This window comes from Danio aesculapii, chromosome 10 (genome assembly GCF_903798145.1).
Source record: "Danio aesculapii chromosome 10, fDanAes4.1, whole genome shotgun sequence".
Classification (NCBI taxonomy): domain Eukaryota; kingdom Metazoa; phylum Chordata; class Actinopteri; order Cypriniformes; family Danionidae; genus Danio; species Danio aesculapii.
The window spans coordinates 35136898-35157544 of NC_079444.1; the positions used below are offsets into that span (position 1 = coordinate 35136898).

General features: G+C 37.2%; 1 protein-coding gene across 4 annotated transcripts in view; it reads left to right on the forward strand.

The window, feature by feature from the left end:
- The first annotated feature begins 1242 nt into the window (after positions 1-1242).
- The window catches only part of phldb2a (pleckstrin homology-like domain, family B, member 2a), a 58526-nt gene continuing 39121 nt past the window's right edge, over positions 1243-20647 (forward strand). For 2 of the 4 annotated variants that reach the window (XM_056466392.1, XM_056466394.1), the window contains exons 1-3: positions 1243-1360; positions 11588-11704; positions 17177-18138. In XM_056466392.1, coding sequence (XP_056322367.1) covers positions 11650-11704; positions 17177-18138 — 1017 coding nt within the window. In that variant the 5' untranslated portion in view covers positions 1243-1360; positions 11588-11649. Of the gene's footprint in view, positions 1361-11417; positions 11493-11587; positions 11705-17176; positions 18139-20647 lie in introns of those variants that run through there. The other 2 variants (XM_056466395.1, XM_056466393.1) reach the window with 2 other exon arrangements.

Below are 20647 nucleotides of genomic sequence, written 5' to 3' on the forward strand. Positions count from 1 at the left end.
ACATAATCAAATAAAATTAATAGATATATATGAAAAGACATAATGACAAGAAATTGCACCACTGATATTACATTTGAAAGAAAAAATAATAAATTAAATTAAGTTATATATTTAAAATTTTATATATATATATATATATATATATATATATATATATATATATATATATATATATATATATATATATATATATATATAAATATATGTATGTATGTCTACTAAATTCATATTTATATTCATTCGTTGATTCATTTTTCAATGCCAAATGACCCAGCTGTGACTCAAACCAGCAACCTTCTTGCTGTGAGGCGACAGTGCTAACCACTGAGCCACCATGTCACCTTCACATATATATATATATATATATATATATATATATATATATATATATATATATATATATATATATATATATATATATATATATATATATATATATATATATATATAAAACGTATAATTAGAAAGAAATGGCAGTTAACGTAATGAATTAATCACTGAAATAAGATGATGAAAAAACCTTGTTAACATACTTCTAATAACAGTTTAAATTATGTATGTGTGTGTCTTTAGCCATCTGTAGTGCCATAATTACAGGGCTCGTTCAGATGGAAAAAAAGATGGTTTAAAAATCAAGTGATTTTTGTTTTTGTTGGCTTGCAAATACGTAGCCTATAGCTCGCAGTGAAGGGGTTGGTATGGTAATTGTTACCAGACCTTCGAGATATGACACACATTACAGTAAGGAAACAGCAAATTGAGTTAAAACAGAGGATGTGTTTTCAGATCAGCCTTATCAGACCTTCAGGATGTAGGTCGAGCAATTTCTGTGAGTCAGAAAAAGTTCAATCCAAGTGAAGTATCCCATGACATGCCTTGATTTGTATCGGTTGTGAGTCACTGGCTGATCAGCCAAAAGTCAGAGTTGCATTAAAGCAACACTATGTGGATTTTATAATGTGTTCTCTTTTCTGTAATATACAGTAGATTATATTCTCAGTGATTTTTTTTGTTTTGTTTTTTGAGGTATCTTTAAAACTTTATATTGTATTTTATATAACCCCTGCCATTTTTACTTCTTTTTTTGTTTTTGCATTCTGTTCTTGTTGTTTCAACGATTTATACCTTTGTTGTATATGTTTGTACCTTTGTTGATAATTCTAATTTAAAATATAAATTCTCGATCCAAGATGCGCGTTCCCGCTGAAAGGAGGCGTGTCCGCGTGCACGGTCACGGTCCTGCCGCACTGAGCATCGGGTCTGTCTTCTTTGTCATGCTAAACGCCGGACAGAGAGAAAGAGAGAGAGAGAGCATCATTCTCCTCCTGAGACTTCTTCTTCAATGGGACTTTAAATAAAGGTTAGTTTTATTCCTTCGGCCGCCATGAAAAGTCAATTCGAGTTTAGCGTTTAACTGTTCGGACAGTTTCATTCAGAGTTTAATTGTTGGGAAGTTAGTATGCTGTCTAATATGTAAGACTGGTAGATTCAGAGATATTCTTGACCGTTTTGTGTTGGTTTTGCTGTGTATTAATGTAGTTTGTGGAACTTTAGACTGTCAAACACGACGTGACGCTGGACAGTGCTGTTCAAACAGACGCGCGCGTGCGGTTGTTTGTTCTGCGGGCACGCGAGCAGATTGTTGATATTTAACCCGCTTAATCCCGGTTTATTAAAGCGATTAGCAGTCACTGAGGTAACAGACCCACTGTTATCATACTACTACTACTTTAACTTTTCAGCTTCAGTTGTGTTATTTTCTTTATTTGAAATTAAATAATGGCTGAAACTTATTTCATAATGTTTTATCCTTTATATAGGTTTGCATGCTTAGTTTTAAAGGATTGTTTGTTGTTGTTTAACATTTACATTTTAATAATTTTTAAATTATATCTTTATATTACAGTGTATTACAGATATAATTCATGGTTAACTAATTTTTTCTTGTATTTTGAAATAGGCTACCTGTTTTTTTTAATTAATATTAACTTAAAGTTATAGTTCACCCAAAATGAAAACATACTCACTATTTAATCGCCCTCAAGTGGTTCCAAACCTTTATGAGTTTCTGTGTTCTCTTTAACACCAAAGACGTTTTTTTAAAGGAAACTGAAAACCTGTAAACCATCAACTTCCATAGAGAAAACAAATACTATGGAGTTTAATGGTTACAGGCTTTCAGCATTCTTCTAAATATCTTATTTTGGTTTTACAAAAGAAAGAAACTCGTAAAGGGTTGGAACCACTTGAGGGCGAGTAAATCATTACAGGACTTTCAGTTTAAAGTGAACTGTCCCTTTAATACTTTTATCAATGCATTAGACATGTACAATATGTTTGGTAAGTATAGTTTTTGTCAAAATACCATAGTTAATATGGTAAAATCTGATAATATAGAGTGGCCACTAAAAAACAAGATCCTATAATACTTTATTATGGTTTTATTGAAACGTGATCAGTTATAGAGTTTGAAAAACCCATACAGACCAATATTATGAAACATTTGGGAGAATGGTTCCCCTCAGTGTTTATAGTTGTAGATATTGTACTATATCACAGGATTTGATGGAAATAGTGGTAACCATAATAATATTTAGGGTCAGTTGAAGGAGGAGTTGTTTGGCTCTAGTATTGGACTTGGAAAGTTTACAGACTTATAGAGATGGAAAACATGCCAATGCTCAAACTCAGAAAAAAGTAATCCTAGTGCATGGCACTTTTTGTTCAGTTTAAACAGGCTTTATCGCTTTGGCAGGGTCTTCGTGCTGTAAGGATGACAAGTGCTGCAAATCATTAAACAGAGAATGAATGTGGTTTGTACAGGCCCCGGCTCTGGAAATCCCAGAGTTTAGCAAAAACTCACTAGCAAACTTTTTCCCAGGACCGTAAACTAAAGCAAGCTGTTAAACATAAGTGAGCAGTGATTACACACACATGATACCATTATGGAGACATATAGTATGTAATTGTACACTCCCCCAGTCCAAGACTGTGCTGATCAGATGATGTGCGTCTGGCCGGGAGGAAAGCGAGGCTTTCCGTATGTTGGAGATTTTTTGTTGGTGTCAGGCGGTGATGGAGTGAGTGTGAGAGAGAGATCACAACTGGCACGTTCCAGAGAGTCTGTTATCATGTATCATAACATTTCTGACGTACATAATCACCTTGTTTCTGCATTGATTCACAAATTCACACAATTGTTAACAAATGTAATGGCGAAAATTCCCAGTGCTCTGCCTCGGTCTATTTAAAGCACTGTAAAAAATTTTTTAGGTGAATCAAATTAACTTTTCTAGTCATCTCAATATGTTACATAAGTCAAACTTACGATAAGCATGAAGTTAACCTTGTATAACTGAAAAGAATTGAGGTAAAAACTGATTAAAATGAGTTATATAAAGTATATAAGTATACTATATAAGTATATAAAGTAATATAAAAACATTTGTTGTCATGACTTTGACTTACAGTGAGGGATAGTTCACCTAAAAACGAAAATTATGTCATCATTTACTTCACTGTAAAAAAATGCTGGGTTCAACACAATCCCTTCATGTTTTCCCAACACAAATCCTTTGAGTTAACTTAATTGTTTTTAGAAATTTAAGTTTATTGAACATAAAACAGTTAAGTTATCCCCCCCTAAAAAACAAGAATTGTGTTAATTTAGCTCGTTATAAATATGTAGTTAAAACAAGCAGTGATGATTGAAAAAGAAGTGTTGTTTCAAACCTTTTTGAGTTCCTTTCTTCTGTTAAACACCAAATAAGTCATTTTGAAGAATGATGGAAACAGGTAACCATTGATATCCATAAAAAACTAATTGTCGCAGTTGGTGGGGTGGGGTGGGGTGGCCAAAGGAGCAAGGACTCAAGTACATGGGTTTTTATTAATAATAAAATAAAATAAACAGCAAAACAAACTTGACTGGGCAGGGCTGGCAAGGATTAGAGCTGGACAAACAGGACACCACTCGACAGGATACAACATATGACGAACTGGCACTGAACAGCAGATAAGAGGAGACTATAAAGAGAAAGAATTAACAAACAAACAAACAAACAAACAAACAAACAAACAGGTGAACATAATAAACTAATAATGGGTTAGCAAGGAGGGTGGGACTAGACAATAGACAGGAGAGCACACGACACAAAGACACAACACAAACCATGTGCTCAGGTAAAACGGGACTAGAACACGCAGCTAATGAGAGAACCCATTAACTGCGTGTTCACATGAAATACAACACTAAAGCATGCAATGTATTTAAACACCATCACATACTAAACACAAACCAATAGAAGCCTGAACGTAAGACATGAGTACACGATAAATGAAAACACTTACCGTGCACTCACACCTGCAATGTGCATGTTCCATCCCATCGGCAACCGAAACTAAAACCAACTAGACTGAGATGACGAGAATGAAACAGCACGTTGCAGACAGAACAAACACAAACACCTGGACGAGAGCGCCCATCCCGAGCACGCCTGGACCTAGACGCGGGCACATGCATGACCCGAGCGCCAGGGGCAGACTCAGACCGCATTTTCACCTTGGAAAATGTTACTGTTATTCAGGCCGCATCTGATAAGCGTTGGGGGTGGAGGGTGCACGGCAGGTCAGAGTCACGGTAACAGGCCAGATTGACCGTCAGGCCACCGGGAAATTTCCCGGTGCTCCCTTTGGCCAGTCCGCCCTGCCAAGTGCAGCCGAGACGGTGCTTGTACAAAGATGAATACAATGGCAGAAAATGAGTGCTTGACCCGAGAATACTCAAGCCGAGCACAACATACTAGATAAAACAGCGAATGTGAGAGTGTATGGGTGTTTCCCAGTACTGGGTTGTGGCTGGAAGGGCATTTGCTGCGTAAAACGTGCTGGAGTAGTTGGCAGTTCATTCTGCTGCCCCTTAGCCCCTGATAAATAAGGGGCTGAGGCGAAAAGGAAATGAATGAATGAGTGCTTGGTTGCTTGTTTTAAATGACAATACCACTAGAGGGGGCTGTTTACATTTTTGCAAAGCTAAAATAAGTGACGTTTTGTTGTACTTTTCTGACACAAGTCCTTCTTATAGACTTTGTCATACAGATCACCCTGAACCAGTGAATCACTGACCTAAACTCTTCCCTAAACCTAACCAGTAGTGTTTGCTATAAAGCAAACATAAGAGAAAGAGCACTGTGACCACAGAGTTTTACCTTGATTTTACATTGGTTTTATCTGTGTTGTGGAGTGTTCTTCACTGGACTTGAACCTGAGCATACTGCATCACAAGTACAACACTATACAAAGTGAGCTATAAACAAACGGATCATGGCAGAAAATTCAGATATAGATAGGATGGAGATGGATAGGTGAGCATCATAGACAGTGTTACGTTGTACAAAGACGAATACAATGACAGAAAATAAGTGCTCAACCCAAAAATACTCGAGCCGAGCACAACATACTAGATAAGACAGGACTAGTGTCTGGACTCTGCCACCAAAACAAGAATTAACAAGGCCGAAGTGGCAGAATCCTGACACAAATACAATGGAAGACAGTGGTTAACGATTTCCAACATTGTTTGAAACATTTTCTCGTGTTTACACGAAAATATTTATGCTACTTGGTCAAGCTATTTATGTAAAATGAGCTGAATCAACACAATTCTTGAGGTTTTTTTGGAAAATGCAATTGTTTTATGTTTAATCCACTTAAATTTGTAAAAACAATCAAGTTAACTTAATTAATTTGAGTTGGGAAAACATGAAGGAACTGTGTGGAACCTAGCATTGTTTACAGTGTAGCAGAACAAAAAAATCCCATCTGTTTGGAACAAGCCATAGTTGATTAAACGATGACAGAATTAATATAATTACATTTTTGGCTGAACTATCCCTTTAAGACTGTTGTCTCAGCCTTTGTTGGTTTAGAGGAAAGCCAGAGCTTTCTCAGGTGGCTGGCGACGGTGAACTCACGGTGAAGGATTGTGTCGCTGACAGCGTAAATGGATCCCCCTCTTCCTGCACAGACTCCTCATGGGCCGCCGCCGCAGACTGCAGGAGTGGGCTGAGCAGGAGAATTTGATGAGAGTTTGAGTGTGCTTCAGGAAAAGCCTGTGTGCTTACAGCATGCCTTTCGCAAATGGATTATTACACATGTGGTGTATTGGAGAGGGAGAGTGCATTTGTTTGAGGGAATTTTGTTATGGAGAGGGCCTCAGTTATTTTCCAAAGCACTCCCCAAATCTGCTGATGTTTTGAGTTTCACATACCGTAGACTTCTTTTATTTTAGCTACTTGATCTGTATAATCACTACACACTCTTAAAAATGAAGTGTTTTACTCCACAGTTCCAAAAGTGTGTGTTTTTTATTTGAGAAATTTCACAATCCTTAGCAGAAGAAGAGCTAATTTGAAAATATTTAGTGCTTACATTAGTAATGTTTCTATTAGTGTGAAGAACATTTATAAAAACTAAAGAAACTGTCCACTTTTCCAAACTTTTGTTGAATTGAAAGGTTCCATGGTAGTTAAAAGTTCCTAATACAATCTTTAAAAGGAAAAGTTTTTACATTGCTCATTGTCATCCATCAGGATGGACTGACAAGATTACTCCCAAAGCAGGCTCATTGGAAATATGTACCCATAAAGCAGGCTCATTGGAAATATGTACCCCGGTTTATATGTTAGTAAAATGTTAAGAATGTTTTGTTGGGCGGCACGGTGGCTCAGCGGTTAGCACTGTCATCATACAGCAAGAAGGGCGCTGGTTCAGGTCCCTTATGGACCAGTTGGCATTTCTGTGTAGTGTTGGCATGTTCTCCGTGTTCACGTGGGTTTCCTTTGGGTGCTCCGGTTTCCCTCACAGTCCAAAGACATGCGCTATAGGGGATACTAAAATTTGCTGTAGTGTATGAGTGTGAATGTGAGAGTGTATGGGTGTTTTCCAGTACTAGGTTGCTGCTGGATAGGCATCCTTTGCCTAAACATATGCCAGAGTAGTTGGCGGTTCATTCTGCTGTGGCGACCCCTGATAAATAAGTGATGAATGAATGAATGTTTTGTTGTGTGTTTTAGATGACAAGTCCACTAGAGGGCGCTGTGTACATTGTTGCAAAGCTGAAATATGTTTCGTTTTGTTGTACGTTTATGATTCACGTCCTCCTTATAGACTTTGTCATACAGATCACCCTGAACCAGTGAATCACTGACCTAAACGCTTCCCTGAACCCAACCAATAGTGTTTTCTAAAGCAAACATAAGAGAAAGAGCACTGTGACCACAGAGTTTTACTTTGACTTTAAATGGTTTTTTCTCTATTGTGGAGCATGCTTAACTGGACTTGAACCTGAGCAGAGCTCTGCTTCACAAATACAACACTGTACGAACTATAAACAAACTGACCATGGCAGAAAAGTTGAATATAGATAGGATGGAGATAGAAAGGTGAGGCAAAGGTATTCCATACACAGTGTTAAGTTGTTTTCTGGTATTTATTTGGCATTAAATAATCATTTATTTATCAATAATATGTTCTTGCATAGTAAATATCATTAGTGTGAAAATAAAAAGTTGGCATGATACTGCCCTATAGCATTTATTTTATCTACAAACTGCAGTGAAACTTATATTAAAGTAAGTCTTTTGCAGTTTCACACAAATGTAAGCTGAAGCACATACTGTATTTCCAATGAGCCTGTGTTGATTACTCTGTGGGTTTATTTGAGGGTCCATGAACATGCTACAGAATAGCATGTATTAGTATACACATGATATTTTTATTATACACATACTGCTATAGTAGCTGCTTGTTAAGTGTGACGTCATGCGAAGCGGCTTCCGGTTCCAAATGCTATATCAAACTGTATGGGAAGATTCAACAAATGGTAATAATAAACGTTTACTAAGCGATGTAATACTTACAATAATCAAAATCGCTAAATATATATCCATGCCTAATATCAGATAGCCAGAAAGTAATACATTTTTTATAAGTTGTTAAAATTTTGGTATTTGTGATGCACCAAGCTCAGAGACTGTTGTGTACACTATGGTTTGATATAAAAATCTCTTTAAAGTGTGATATGACTAAAAAGTGGTCATAAGCGAATATTTTCTCAACTTCTCAAATTCTCAAAATGAGGAGCAGCTTTTACCCGGAAACAGTATTCCATACGTCACTGATACGTCATGACTTAAAAAGCGGATAGTGTACATGCACAGCCCAGTTTTTGTAAGTGCATGTATAATGTTCATAAAGTATAATGTTTATTATCGCACTACTTAGTCTGTCCACATGGCGTGAACCATGCCATAATCCCATATTAAACACGTGCAAACATATTGAGTGCGTTTACATGGACACCAATAATTCGATTTTAATATGATTAAGACAATACTCTGATTAAGAGTCTACCATGAAAACAGCTATTTTTGATTAATTTAATCTGATTAGGGTCATAATCGAACTAAACAGAAATGGAATTAAGACATGTGGAGTATTCTGATTTTAGTCGCATTATTGAAGTGCAGTACAGACATGTAAACACATTAATCAAACTATTACCGACTTTTGCGTTTTGCGACAGGATAGTCCATACACACACGGCTGTTTGACACTATTCTCTGCACCTACCGAGTCAGTAAAGGACCACAGACATATACCACTCCAAATGCCGAGGTTTTTTCTCCCATTCAGCGTGCATTATCAAATTCCATTAAAATAACCCTCTTTCAGCAGTTCACACTCTTATCCAATATATCGTTTGTCAAAGGGGACATGCATTAAATGTTCCTGAATTAAAGTGAAAGTGCCGAAGTGCAGTTAAAGTCGACAAATTAAAAATAAAATGACCAAAATTACATGAAACTACAAAGGAAACGTGAATAGCATGGTGACGCAATGACGTTAATCAAATTATGTGCTATAACATGTAAAACGGGATCATGAAAGGAACATTCAAAAAGCAACTCATGTTGTAACCAAGGATTGTGACACTGACAACAGAGGTGCGGATCCACATGCAGGTTTAATAGCGAGGTCAGGTAAGCAGTGGTCAATGCAGGGACAAACAGCAGGGACAAACAGATGCAATCCATAAACATAGTCAAAGTAACAGGCAAGAGGTCAGATGGCTGGCAGCAGGCAGGGATAAACTGATAACAAGGCGAAGGTAAAAACACGGAAATCAAGACAAAGTAAACGTGTTGTAATGTCACTAAATGTAAACAAGACTCGGCGACTGGAGTGAGTGTATGTGCTGCTTAAATATTGTGTGTAATCAGTCCTTGACAATCCTCCGGTGGTGCGTGTGTAATCAGTCAGAATGAGGAATATCTGTGTGTGAGTGGAGTGCATGTATGAAGTTGTAGTCCAACAATGGCGGATTTGGAGTCCTTAAGTGATTTGTGTATGTTTACCAGCGATCTGAGGAGTAAAGATCGCTGGTGATCGTGACACATGTAAACGCCTTAATCATATTATTGTCTTATTGAGATTAAGTCAAATAATTAAATTACTGATGTAAACATAGTCCATTACATTTACATGGACACAAATAATCTGATTTTAATACTATTAAGACAATACTCTGATTAAGAGTCTACCATGTAAACAGCAGTTTTTGATTAACCCAATCGCCATAATCATATTATTGTCTTATTGAGATTAAAGCAAAAAATTTGATTACTGATGTCCTTGTAAACGTAGTCATTTTCACTTATAATATTTGAAGAGAAAAAAGAGCAGTCAACTCATGTGTTGAGTGTCTGTGTTTGCACACATTCAAATATTTTTGAGAGCTCATTGCACAAGCATTTTATGATTAAGAACGCTTTTGTTTTTTTAAAGTGTGATTACTAATGTGCAGCTCACTCCCAGAGTCAGACACAGCTGCTTTTCATGTAAAACATTTCCCATCATGCATTAGGATACCATTTATTTGATTGGCCAGGTTGGTTAAATTGCTTTCTCATCCCAACCAAACTGCTCCCGAGGCAGTGTTGCCAGATTGGGCGGTTTAGAATTGTATTGTGTGGGTAAAATATGACATTAGCAGGTTGACAAAATTTGGCCGGTTTTGAAATGTAAATTTTATATGCAACTTACTTAACAAAACATAACTGTGTGCTCCTACTCCATTCAGTTAGTAGTGACCAGTGCATAGTGCAAACCATGTGGGCCCACCTGCAAGAGGAGGTGAAGGAAAGTTGTATTAAAATCTGATTCACAGGACAAATCTGACTCCCTCTCGCGTGCACGCGCATCACACAGCTCCTGCAGTTAAACTCACAGTGGTTTATCTTGACACTTTCGATCATTTTTTCAGCAGTTGACAGCAAGAACAAACATAGAAGCGTTGTCTAATTGACAAGCAGCACCTAATTATGTTCAAAAGAATTTAAAACGCCAAATGAGACAAATTTATTACTCTAATACAGTGTTTCTCAACCACATTCCTGAAGGACCACCAGCACTACATGTTTTGGATGTCTCCTTTGTCTGTCACACCCATTACAGGTATTTGAGTTTCTCCTAATTAGGTGATGATCTGAATTAGGTGTGCTTTGTTAAGGAGACATGGAAAATGTGCAAAGCTGGTGGACCGTGGTTGAGAAAGACTGTTCTAATAGGTAGTGTAAGCTACACAACATTAAGTGCAGTGTGTGGGTGAGAGGAGGCAGTGTTTGATATGATCAGGTTATGCTGCTGGTGTTGTTTGCTGTGTGGTTGAAAATTATGACAGTTAAAGTAACTAGGTTTATTTCGATTTCGAACATTAAATAAAATATTAATCTAATGTTTTGGGTGTTTTTTTTTGCACGTTTTGGCGGGTTTTGGATAGCTTTTGGGCTGGAAAAAGTCGGCTGTATCAGGCTGTATCTGGCTGTCGCCAGGATCAAAATCTTAATTGTTTTTGTGTGAATCTGAGCACGATTGCAGTGTAAAAATACACTTAAACCTAGAAATTGCAACAAGTTCTCAAAAGATCCAGCATAGCATCTAACCCGTCAGGTCAAAGTACTGTTATTTGACAAATACACCTAAAATGCCTTTTAAAACTTTTTGTACATTATTTATATGAATAAGTTTTCCATTTGAGGACATTTCCAGAAGGAGGTTTTGTCAGATTAAGCTGACTTCTGGAGATAAAATCAGCAGTAAAAAGTGAGGAGAGGGGGGAAGAGAGAGGATGTGCCCCAGACTTAAGGGGAAAATCAGTCTTGTGGATTTAAATCTGCTGAAAGTAGACTCTGCAGACTTTGGTTGAGAAGAAACTTCAAGCAGCACTTGAAATCCGAGCTCCTTCTGGATCTGTTTTTTGACTTAATCAAGAGGCTGTCTTTCTGTTTCTGTTTTGTTGAGATGAATTAATCTTAAGAACCGAAGAGGGAAAATAGTTTGGTCTTTAAAATGCCTCTTATGTAACTTCATTTAGTCAAAACTTGAATACTACTAGAGAATGTGTATCATACTTGTGGGCTTGTACGTCTGAGGTAATGATTTATTGCTGCTTCATTTCCTCACCAGTGCCTTGGACTCACTTGTTTTAAAGTTAAAATGACTATGTATGTGATGTGGTTCTCCTCAGGGTGCACTGTTTGTCTGGGTAAAGCTTTTTTCCACTTCAACCACCCAGAAGAGTTGAATCGCATGAGGAACATGCTGCCAGAAAAGACTGCAGGTCCTGCGCTGTCCCTCAATACGGGTGAGCGACATCTTTCTCCACCTTTCAGCTCTTGGCTTTGAATCTTTTCATAAACAGAGTCATTTTGCTCACAGCCTAATTGGCCTCCTTCATTATCATGCCGCAGACTGTTTTATACACAGGAAGAGTGCAATTCTCTGCCATCTGTTCTGCTCTTCTGCGCTATTTTGTGTTTGTTTGCTTGCTTGTTAAACACGTAAATATGCTCATCAATCTCAATCAGTGTTGTTTTCCTCTCTCTCCAGTCACTCTTAAACATTACCTTTCATTTTCCATAAATAGAGTACAAATCGGGACCATGAGCTCTTAGAAGTAAGGGATTTTTTAAACAAAAGTTGGTGAAAGGAGGTGCTGGACTTTAACCTTAACAGTTTAAACAGTTCCAACTTCAAAGGTCAAACTGAATATCACATGAGATCATTTTATTTCTGTTTATTTTTTATTGGGTGTCTAAGTACAGTTAAAGGGCACCTTTTTTAGCCCTTTTTTAAGATTTAATATAAGTCTTTTGTGCCTCCAGAATGTGTCTGTAAAGTTTTAGCTCAAAACACCCTTCAGATTACTTATTAAACCTTTTTTAATTTGGGAAATTTGAGCTGTTAGGACATGGTAGCTGTTTATGTTGCCTGTGCCTTTAATGCAAATGAGCTGGTTCTCCCCGCCCACCGTTCCCACGTGAGTGTCAGAGCCACATGGGTGTAGCTTTTACGTAGATAAACAGCACAGTGACAGACAATAATGAAGCAGATTTCCCTTACTACAGTAAGAACTTTCCCAAGTGTTATTTGATATATTTGTTGTGGAGTTAATTCAAGCCTTTCTGCAACAATGAGTCACACACATTGTCGTTATAAAGTTGCATGCACAGACACACACACACACTAGTTTTGCACAGTTTTTGCATGACAAATGTGAATGGATATGGATATCTGTTATATTAATGTACAAAAAACTTTATTTAAGTCCACAAAATGAAATTGAAGCATTTTCTTTTTTAATTCTAATGACACTATGCGGCTGTGGTGGTGAATTACGTAGCAATTTTACTGTATTTATTACAAAAAGGCACTGTTTTAAAAATGTTTTAAACTTGTAAAACTCATTCTGAGGTGCAGATGATTACAGAGAGCCGAACAGATCTTGTAATCCCAGGTGCTTTTCGCATGTCCTGTCTTTTTGATATGATTATACGCGTTACTACGGTGACATGTTAATACACGGCTGTCAATCAATTTGGTGGACGGGGAAACCGCACGCCTATGTCATGTTGCGATGGGCCTCAAAATGGGAAGGATTTGGATCCTATTTTTAACGTCAGGAAATTAAAAAAAGACTTATTGGAGATGGAAATGGAGAATAAAGAAAATAATTAGCGTAGCTGCTGTTCATAGTGTATATAAACAAGGTGCAGAAACCTGTGTGGAAGCCTGCTAAGTGGTGCACTGAGTGTATGCTTTACTAAACAGATAGGTCTTTAATCTAGTTTTGAATCGGGAGAGTGTGTCTGAGCCTCGGACGTTATCAGGAAGGCTATTCCAGAGTTTAGGAGCTATAAATGAGAAGGCTCGACCTCCTTTACTCGACTTTGCTATTCTAGGTACTACCAGCAGCCCTGAGTTTTGAGATCTTAAAGAGCGAGTTGGAATCCTCAGAAGTGGTTATAAATATACAAATATTGCACACACAACAATAGGCCTATATGAACAAAAGCATTTTGACAACACAAAAAGTCTAACAACCATAGGCTATAATTTAAATAGTCATTTATTAATTACTTTAATTTAATATTAACCTCAGCTAAAGAGACTGGTGGTAGGTACAATGTTTTCAGCACAAGTCTATTCTTGGTTTAAATTTAGAGAATGCCACTCAGAGATCATCTTTAATGTTCAGGTGTGGCCTGTTTAATGTAATTGATTGCTATAAAGGTGTCAGAAAATTTAACCTGGTGCTATAAAATCAATCTGCTGCAGCTGATGCTATTGCTGTGTTGTTAATCTAACGTAACACACCGATCCTATAAAAATAAATTAAAAGGCTGATGGCTTTTTATTTGCATGTTGTTGCTTTTGTATGGAACTATTAACTACTATTTTTATCTTGTGTGAGATATGGATAAAATATGGTAATTCTAATAGTTTAATATAATTTATTTGACTTCACCTAGCTATCCCCTGTCATTGTCCCACAACCCCCCAGGGGGTCGCAACCCCCACTTAGGGAACCAATGGTCTATATTTATTGAGATCTACAGTTGAAGTCAGAATTATTAAACCCCCTTTGATTTTTTTTTGTCTTTTTTTTAAATATTTCCCAAATGATGTTTAACAGAGCAATGAAATTTTCACAGTATGTCTGATAATATTTTTTCTTCTGGAGAAAGTCTTATTTGTTTTATTTCGGCTAGAATAAAAACGTTTTTTAATTTTTTATGAACCATTTTAAGGTCAATATTATTAGCCCCTTTAAGCTATTTTTTTTTCCGACTGTCTACAGAACAAACCATTATTATACAATAACTTGGCTGATTAACCTAGCCTGCCTAGTTGACCTAATTAACCTAGTTAAGCCTTTAAATGTCACTTTAAGCTGTATAGAAGTGTCGTGAAAAATATCTAATAAAATATTATTTACTGTCATCATGGCAAAGCTCAAATAAATCAGTTATAAGAAATTAGTTATTAAAACTATTATGTTTAGAAATGTGTTAAAAAAAATCTTCTCTCCGTTAAACAGAAATTGGGGGAAAAATAAACAGAGGCGAATAATTGTGACTTCAACTGTATATAGATTTTAAATAGTATTAAGTCAAGTAATTACTAATAACTAAGTTACTTTTCTGACCAAGAATTTAGGAAAGTAATTTAAATGCAATTTTATAAATGTAATTGCAAAATTGCTTTTGTAAGTAACTTACCCAGCACTGGTTAAAACCCAACCTAACAATAAATACCTAATTTCCTTAATTTAATCAGAGCATGTAAAACTAGCTTTCACGCTAGCTTAATGTTCTTACAGAATGTTTTATCTAACAGATCTCATAACAAAAGCATGAGATTTGTGCCTCTAATGCTTTAAAAAGTCATGAGACCCAAAGTGTAACGTGTTCATGGAAAGTGCCACCTCTGCTTTTGCTTGCCTTCTTTTCCCTTTCTCTTTCTTTCTCCGTGAGCTTTGTGTTGGCTGAGAGACCTTGAGTTAATACAAACATTCATCTTACCACCATGTAGCCGCAGCTGTACAAATGACCATGTTACCCTGTAAATAAATGACAACGTAAAATCCCATCCATATGGCTCCAGGTCAACCACTTAGCTAACATGATTTACAATCTAAAACATAGATAAACATGCTGGAATACAGGTGGTCCAGACGTATGTGTGTGTGTTCGCTGATGAAGACCACCACTGCTCCCACAAATCACACTTTCTGGTTTTGGAGGAGTTCTGACCCGGTTCCTTTCCTCTGCTCCACTGCCAGAAAGTACAAACCCATCCTGGCTTTGGTTCTTCCATTTTTAGAAGACGCTTTTCCCCCTAAGTCTCAAGGAATCCATATTTATGTGGGCTGTGATTTGTATGAGAGTGCTTTTTCAGTTGTGTAGTCAGCTGAGCACATGTGACCCTTGAACTTCAGCAGAACCTAAAAATTAGCCAGAGGCCCACATTTGATTCCTCTGTTTATTTTGTGTTTTGCAAACCTATTTGTGCATGTGTCTAAGATGACCTGTCCAAACAAGAAACAAGAGGATTGCATTGAGGGTTTGTCATGTTAAAAACTCTTGATTGGTTCCAGTTAAATGCAAAAAAGTTGCGGTCTCATTTTAAATTTGCATGCTTCCAGATGTGTCATTGGCTTGGACGTTCCATCATGCATTCTTTCCACCAGAAATCAGATGAATTTATTGGTCATGAAGAGTCAAAACTTTCTTAGTCCTTTGAGATTCCAGGGCTTTAAAGTACAAATGAAATTTAAATTAGATTAAGATTTTGTGGTGAACAATTCATCTGTGCATGTCATTAAGAAAAAAATAGTGTAAAATCTAAAATTGAAATCTGAAAATGTACTTCCTGCTCGTTTCAGTTAAATTCTCAGATTATGTCTGTCTGAGGTATTTGGCGGGGCTAACATACTTAACCACGCCCTCCCCCCTCTACTATTAGTTTTGAAAATAAACAGAAATGGTCAGGAGGAGACACTAGCTATGTTTCCATAGTTCCATAGTTAAAACTGGATTATCGCATAAAAGACGTGCAAATAAAGCAGCGCTTCCATCTAACGAGTCAAATCGAACAAAATCGCCACTTCCTGATTATCTGGTGCCAAATATCAACAGTAAAAACTTGATTTGCTGCGATAAGAGAAGCTGTGTGAATCTTTTCTTCATTTAATAAATGGCTTGCACCTCACAAGGCAATCCTGACATGCAGTAAACGCGCAGGCATTTGAAGGCTTCAGAGGTGGAGCACAGACGCTTTTGATTTTGGAGGTCATTAATAATCTAATAACACTGAATATGGTTAAGGTGTTTTAGAATAATCAAAACAACAGTTCAGATGTTTTACAGTGTGCTCAGCCTGCTGGTTTATCCATTCACACACATTTTCATCATCACATGATCTCTTATAACAAAATCACTTAAAGGAAAGATGAGTAAAGGAGAGGAGTTACTGGCACTTTATAATGTGTTAAATGCCTCTTGATGCTGCATACTTTTGTTTGTTATGTACAAAGAATATAAAAACTTCATTTTCTTAATCAACTTTTCTTTTCTGTAAACTGACATTCTCACCCATTTGAAAGCTCTCTGTGGTGAAGAGTGTTGCCAGATTACGGCTAGCGTCATTCACGTCATCAACTGTATGCGAAACAAAGCTTCTATTGAGGTATAAAAATAAAGCTTTTCTGACATCATATTTAATTAAGTCATCACACTTAAAATCTTTTTGGTAATACAGCCTATAAATGACCACCCATGGATGTCTGAGATGTCTTTCATTTTCACTTTCACAAGCAGGGGAGAAGGCTTTTTCATGGCGTGTGGCGTGAATATGTTGGTTTGAAAGACATATCAGACGTAAAGTTTTGGCCAGCCGAAAGTTATGTTTTTGTTAGCAGGAAGTTGCTAGGCAACAGAGGCATGCATATTTAAAGTCACAGGGAAAAGTAGCAGACCCTAAAATGCTAAGTAGTTCTTGGTAGAAATAATCTCTTTTAGGTTTTGTAATTTTAATAAAATAACAATGGTAGAAAGAAATATACATGTTTGTTGAAAGTCGAAAGTTATTAAATAGCAAAATTTAAAAACGGTCAAAATGATCGCCTTGATTGTTCTAGTGTTAATTGAAAATTGGCTTGAAGTTTGCCAATTGATTGCTTATGTTTTATTGCTTAAAATCTGACTTGACCCTTCATTAATTATCCTTTTTACCATGCGCACAGCATTAATTAATTTAATACATTTTTTTCCAGACACAACAAAGTTCCATTCCAATGGTGGCTCATTGGTTGGATCCAGCCTACGCGGCACACGCTCCAAGGCAGAGCTTCAGGAATTGATGGAGAGCCTGCAGCGGAGGAAATCTGCTCTGGAGGCCAGCTTAAAGGCTACTGCTGACCGCGGGTACCTCACATTATCTCCACCTCCCAGCCCACAGTCAGCTTCTTCCTATCTACAGGACCGTCCACCACTTTCAATACGAGTCCCTTCCCCTTACACTCCCTCCAGCAGTTTAAGCATGCCGCCATCTCCTCACCAATCAGAGCGCCCTATAAGTCCAGTCCCAAACCAAACCCGTACCAGACACCAATCGCAGGATAGCTTGTTGCTTTGCCACTCTTCAGAAGGGCGACACCCCAACACTTCAAACTCACTCCTAACTATGTGGAATGGTTCTTCATCCTCCTACGGGACTGATGCTCTTCTTTCATCTCGTAGAGGTCCAAGTGGGGCAGCCAGCATGCCCTCCAGCCCTCGTTTGGGACGCCGGTTGTTAGCACGGGATGGCGAGTCCACAATTGAACCATCGCTCCGCCAAAGGAAATACTCCACCGGCTCTCTGAATGGCCTGGGTGGACATAGCCGCTCTCTGCCCCGGTTATATCGAGGAGACGCCCCAATGCTTTCTTTGCCACCTCGACGTACCACCAAACCACGGCGCAGCTTTCCGTCCATGGAGAAGCCTCCAGATGTGACTGTGATTGCCAATGTGAACAGCACCTCGCGCAGGGCCAGCCTCTGCTCCGTGGGATCTGCTCCATGTTTGGATCTGGGCGTTGGAGAAAGGCGACTGTCGTTTGGGAAAGGAGGCCTGGGGCCCGGCATGGGGCCAAGGAGGGGCAGCATCAGCTCTCTCAGTGGAAAAGAGGAGCTCAGAGATTACCATCAGAGACAAAGAGATGAGCGACTACGAGAACAGGAAGTGGAGCGACTGGTAAGAAGACCTGCACTCACTCAGAGGAACACTAATGACACTAACTTTTAGGCTTCAAAGTTTTTGTTTTTGAATATAGACAAGGCAAGTTTATTTAAATAGCTCATTTTATACACAATGGTAAGTCTAGTGCTTTACATAAACCACAATAAAATAAACAAGTACAGTTGAAGTCAAAATTATTAGCCCCCCTTTGAATTTTTTTTTTTCCTTTTTAAATATTTCCCAAATGATGTTTAATAGAGCAAGGACATTTTCACAGTATTTCCTGTAATATTTTTTCTTCTGCAGAAAATCTTATTTGTTTTATTTTGGCTAGAATAAAAGCAGTTTTTAATTTTTTAAAAACCATTTTAAGGTCAAAATTATTATTCTACAGAACAAACCATCATTATATATATTATATATATATATATAGTATATATATATTATATATATATATTATTATCAATCATCAACTTAGGATGAACTGTTGAAACGTAAAATATTTATTTTGAACACTTAGATTCAACAACTTGTATCTCAGCCAAATATTGTCTAATCCAGATAAACCATACATAAATGGAAAGTTTATGTATTTATTTAAAGCTTATTTCAGCTTTTAGGAGATGTATAAATCACAATTTCCAAAACTTTACCCTTATGTCTGGTTTTGTGGTCCTAGGTCACAAATATGTATTTTATCAGCTTTTTTCCCCTACAAATACGATTTAACTAAATTAACAGTGTGTTTTGGATCATTATCATGCTGAAAAATAAAACTATAACCACTGGGATGTTCTCTAGAACGAATGGGATAATGGAATAAAACCTCTTTGTACTATTCAGCATTCAGAATTATATCAGTTCAGACAATATTGCCAACAACAATGGCAGAAATGCAGCTCAAATGTTCATGTTTCACTGAAGGCTTCAATCACTCGTTCTTCCATCTCTCTCTATCTCTTAAACAATTTGACCAAAACTCTAACCTGTATTTTCTGGTTTTATTCTAATAATAAGAAATAATGATATATGTTTTAAATATATATAATTATATACAACATACCATCACTAAAACAACAAACATAATGGTGGCCTAGTCCTTTTCTACAGTGCTGTATATTTAGTGCCAGGTTTACTAACAGCGGGCAACAATCTCATAGATAGGTCGTGCAGTAAGTCTGGAGAGGTGTTGTTTTTTTTTGGCAGAAGAGGTAAATGTTACAGTCATATTTCTGCAAAATCATGATGTTTGAATTACTGAAATATTTGGTCCCAAATTGGTAAATACATGATTTGACATTATAATCATGGCTTGATTGAATACCTGCATGTAATTACATCTGTAATTCTGTAATTACATTTATTTACCATCTCTTACACCTTAACCCAGCCTTAAACCTAGCCATACCACCAAACCTGTTCCCAACCCTACACATATCCCACCTCAAGAGCACCAGAAGTGTACACATTGAGTAAATTGTATTTTAATTTGGTGTAAGTACATATTAGTTAAGGCCACTTATTTACTAAATATTGTAAATAAATATGGTATATATAATATACTAAATATTTACTAATATTATATAGTATAATTAGGGCAATAAATGATTATTAGATTTATACATTTTGCATGTTTTATATAATATATTTTATTTGAATATACTGTACAAGAGGTGTGCAAACTCATTAGCTGATTTATGCTGGAGTCTTTGCAGTTGTAGCTTACTTTTATATGTATATCAGAATGTATATGTCTATCAGAAGTCAGAATTATTAGCCCCCCTCTTTATTTTTTTCCCCAATTTCTGTTTCAAGAGTTCACACTTAGCTCACGATTTATACATAGCTTGTTTGGCATGCTGTCCCGGGAGAGAGCCCTGAGCTCAAGGGATCCTCGAGCCCAAGGCTCCCTCCTTTCACAGGGCGAGGGGAGATTGAGCTCAGGTCGATCTGAAACTCCCCCGCTGCTGAGGCCAAGGTGAACTTCCTGAGAGTAAGACATTAGAAAAAAGATTTAGGCTTATTTTATCTATAATATAGAGCACATTTGGATGATGGGAGGAAACCGGGGAACCCGGGGGAAACCCATGCGGACACGGGGAGAACATGCAAACTCCGCACAGAAATACCAGATGGCCCAGTGAAGACCCAACGCCATTGGTATTCTTGCTGTGAGGCAACAGTGCTAATCACTGGGCCACCGTGCCGCCCATTCTGGATAAAGGTGGAAGAAGGAGAGGAGGGGGGTTTCCTCTAGACGAAGATATTTGTAGAGAGGAAATGAGGATATATATAGTGACTTGGGATCCTTTGATTGGAGGATCATGATTAGCTAATGTGGACCAGCTGGGTCACTCATGAGCACATGCTCCTCTCGAAATTAGTTTAAAATTAAACTTCACTTAATGGAGAGAAGATTTTTTTCAACACATTTCTAAACATAATAGTTTTGATAACTCATTTCTAATAACTGATTTGTTTTATCTTTGCCATGATGACAGTAAATAATATTTGACTAGATATT